We start from the raw sequence: 4,372 nt of genomic DNA on the forward strand, positions 1-4,372 counted from the left end.
CGAATTATTTTTCATGGCATGCAGCGAATAGCAATTCTATTAACAGATGGCACACAGTCAGAAACTCAAAGGGAAACGGTCAAATTAATACTTATGTCATATTAATTATGCATCTCTTTTATTTGAAAACGGCGGTTCTTTGAAAGGTTATACTGTACAAAACTTACATGAAAATTGTTTGGTATGAAGGAAGTTTAGATTCAATGGTATTCAAAGTGACCCCCTCCATCAACAACATTATTAAAGAAGGGTGAACAAGTACCGTACTCGATGGGTGACCAGTGGGTTGCTGAGACGTGTTTTATGCAAACTTTATCTGTTCTCTTGTTCAACAGTAGGTTCGGCATTGTATCTTTGTGAAAGGTATTTTACACAACTTTCCTCGTCATATCTGATACGGGCGTAAAATTCAGAGGATCCCCCTGTTTTGTCTTTTTTTACATTAATGTCTTGGTTCGAAAAATGGATACGATACCTAAGGGACTGCCTGTATCGTCCAATATACTATATAACAGATAAATCATAAACGCTGGGAGCCTGTTTTCAACAATAGAGAATAACAATTTCGGGGCGATGGGTGAGGGGGTGGGTGGACTCGAACCCACGGCCTTCCTGATACGACAACTCCGCCTGGCCGTGAGAGGGACGCTATGCAGTCGTCGCAGCGACTTCTTATAGTGCTATTAGTAGACGATGAGTCGGCGCCATCCACCACTTTAAACAAGTGGTTTCAAACGTAGTGTCTATCCCGGGTCCCTCTCCCGACTCCTTGAGGTCATGGGTTCAAGACATACAAACACCGGGAAGTTTGTTGACAAGCCAGCAGTAATGCTAAAGCTCTATTCTCAACACAAACATGTAACAGAGAGACGATTGAGACATTGAGTAAGCTCCGATATTGGGGTTGAATATTAATTCAAAATACTATTTAACCATGCTTTTATTACACGATTTGAAACAACCTAAAATTATTTGCTAAGCTACGCCACTGAATGCCACTTTGTTATGGGAGAAAATCAACACGCTATTACGGTAAACAATTTAAAGTTTGAGTCATCCTCATTGCACACGTTGATTCAAAGGAATTCAGCATTGTGAGAATACTGTTTGCTCTATCATTATTGTAACTTTGGAGAAATTTGCAATATTCCGTGCGCTCGGGACTTGGAACGGACTAATAGCTCTTAAGATCTTTATCCAGGCTAAAGCAACACATTCGTACATTAATTATCATCATTTTACTTCACATTCATTGCACTCATCAAGCAAGACTCCTTGGAGAAACCCTCATTGTCTCGCTTCACAACAAGAACACAAAGATGTATGAAGAGACAGATGATGAAGAATTATTGAACAAAGGGTCCGAACCGATGTGGAGCCAACTGGCCTAGGGAATGCAATGTTCTCCAAATTTCATCCAACCCTGCTAACATGAGGAATATGATCAAGATTGTTTTCACGTTATGGGTAATAAAGGAGGCGGTTCTGTCAATAGTAAGAAACCCACTTCACAAGCAACAGTACCACCAGTAACGATCCCAGATGCAGTCAATATTTTTTTCTGGCCCCAACCTATGTCTACCCAACGATGATTGAGTGCATAGGTCTGTTACAAGTTACAACTATAGAAATGTACTAGCGACCTATCGAAATGGGAGCAAGCTATTACTACTGTCTGTTTAACGCTACCAGACACTGGTATATTATATTCCGGCTCTATGGAACATATAGTTCTAAAGAACTACCTTATGGACCATCCAATATAGACAGTGCCATCTGATGAAACTTGGAAATCATTCCATGCTACTCCCCACCTCCACCACACCCACCCCCTCCCCCTTTCCATAAAAAAAAGAAAACATGAATTATTGATACCAACAGAGAGAGAGAGGCTCGCCATTCATTGCCTATTTAATTTTTTAAATAATAGCACTTTTTTCTTTTAGTGTGTATGATCCTCCGATAACCCAAAGTATTATAGAGATTATCTCCTTTCATTTCAAAACATCATGTTATAATTCTGTATGTTCAAAAATAAAAAAGAACACTGGAGGATAGGTATCAAAAAACATTTAAGATTTATTTCTTAGAAAAATGACATGTAGATAATTAAAACAAGATGATATGACGTAAAGAGGTTTGAAAGCGTAGTAACAAAAAGGAATAAATATGACAAAACCAGGATTCGTTTCAAGAACCCCGTATCTGTTAAAGAAGGTAACTTTAGAGAGTTCAATTCCTCGAAACTATTCGATTTCTTTAATTGATTTCTTAAATCTCAAACTCATTAAAGTTACTTTTGATAAAAATCGTGTGATTCCTAGAAATTCTTAATGGCACAAATACATTTTTTTTTAAAATCAATCACTATGGCTGCACTCAAAGTTGGAATCAGAATTAAGTTAAATTAATCTAATAATTTAGACTCGGTCGATGATCACTACAAACAACAAACAAAACTGTTTCAACAAGGCTGTTTCAGATGATTATTAAGAGATCTGCATAATATGTCATAAAAGGATCTCGATGGAGTAAATCTGTTCCGGTTCAACACTCCTTGGAAGTGTGTAACCAGTCTTTCAGACGGAGAACTAACAGTAAAGAGGTAAGGTTGCATGTTGAATCATAAAGTGGCATAACAATTTTAGTAACAGGATGAATAGGCAGGTTCTGAGGAGTACTGGGTGTTAAAAACGAGGATGGATCATCTTTATGGACGACCAGCATTTACTTAGGCTGGAAACTAAGATGCCATCACTGAATCCCGAAGATAGTTACAAAAGACATGTATCCAGAGCACTGGTTTCACACTTCTAATGAGATTTGAACCAGTATTTTGACATCACACTATTGTTGCCTATTGAAGATGCTATACGGTTGTCATTATCCTCATCTCCAACATACCCAACGCTTTCGTATTTGCCGACCAATTTCTATAAAATCGTAGATAAACATGATGCCATAGGCAATTATTAAACCAGAGAGAGCCGTAATTCCCATAGCAATGCTGACGGGTCTGTTGTCGTCGGCAGAGTTCAGTCTCCGAATGGTTGCAGATAAACTAGGTACATGTACAGCAATGTATTCGCGTGTTTCTCGCATGACCTTCTCCAGTTCCTCGTCTGTAATATTGTTGAGTCGTTGATTGCAGTCACAGGTTCCCATAGTCGTTGAAATGTCAGATGCAGTGGTTGACGATTCCGTACTTGGAGTCTGTGTTGTCTCCGTTGTTAAAGGTTCTGTGGTTGTTTCTGTTATTGGCTGTGATGTCGATTCTGTTGATGATTGTGATGTCGGTTGTGATGTTGTTTCTGTTGTCTGTTCTGTTGTTTGTTCTGTTGTTGACTGCGTCGTTGATTGTGTTGTTGGTTCTGCGGTAGTTTCTGTTGTTGATTCCGTTGTCGGTTGTGTCGTTGATTGTGTTGTTGAATCTGTTGTCGGTTGTGTCGTTGGTTGTGTTGTTGGTTCTGGTGTTGTTGTTGTTGTTGTTGTTGTTGTTGTTGTTGTTGTTGTTGTTGTCGTCGTCGTCGTCGTTATTTCCGGTTCTGAAATTTTAAAAACAAAACAAAATGAGATACATGGCATGGATGTAGACTATTCACTGAATGCTCATTAAAATGTATCTGAGGGTAACAATTTCTAATATAAATAAAAATCAATTCAAATGAGGTCTGGCTAATAATTGATTTTGCTTTTCCCTTTTTTTTAACGCTCAAAACGCTCTAGGAAATTGTAATGAACAATATTATCGCTCTTTACACTCTTGACACCACTTGTCATATTATGGGATGTTACATCTGCTATTCAAACATTGCCAACTTGAAATCAAGCCATCATTTAAGTTGGGTCAAAACCATTTTTCTTACTCCGACCGTATGTCCGGTCTCTTACTTCCGTCAGATTAGTTCTTAACTATTGAATTCTTATTATGTCAAACGTTGAGATCGTATTCATTTTGCCCTAATTTTTGCGTGGTGGTAACTCACACACAAATAAACGACAGATCAAATATTACATCGGTAAATGGCAGTATCTAATGTTGTTGTTTTTTTGTGAAAGCAAAATTTTTCTCTAAAACTAGAGATACTTAATTGTGGCTTAAAATAAAAATTCACTGGTTTGGAGAGGAAAAGTCAGGATACCTTGACTAGAGATAGGACCTCAGATCTCGGGGCAATCCGGAGTTCTGAGGTTTGATTCTCAGTCCCTTTTTTGGGATGACTTTTTCGTGTGTTTCTCCTGCTTTGTCTTGCACTGTTTTGTACATACCTAAATTTTTTCTTAAGACTAAGTCACGTTTTATTATCTGTGTAGTAAAGGTTTCTAGCATTAAGGTAAACATACTTTTAATTTCATCGTTGTTTTCTGAGTT

At 38.0% G+C, this 4,372-nt stretch overlaps 1 protein-coding gene across 2 annotated transcripts in view; it reads right to left on the minus strand.

The window, feature by feature from the left end:
* Positions 1-2,061: 2,061 nt before the first annotated feature.
* LOC144971288 (uncharacterized) overlaps positions 2,062-4,372 on the minus strand; it is an 18,657-nt gene continuing 16,346 nt past the window's right edge. For both annotated transcript variants that reach the window (XM_078911905.1, XM_078911903.1), the window contains exon 7: positions 2,062-3,545. In XM_078911905.1, the coding sequence (XP_078768031.1) occupies positions 2,890-3,545 (656 nt within the window). In that variant the 3' untranslated portion in view covers positions 2,062-2,889. The remainder of the gene's footprint in view (positions 3,546-4,372) is intronic.

This window comes from Berghia stephanieae, chromosome 4 (genome assembly GCF_034508935.2).
Source record: "Berghia stephanieae isolate SIO BIC M18660-M18661 chromosome 4, UCSD_Bste_1.3, whole genome shotgun sequence".
Lineage (NCBI taxonomy): Eukaryota > Metazoa > Mollusca > Gastropoda > Nudibranchia > Aeolidiidae > Berghia > Berghia stephanieae.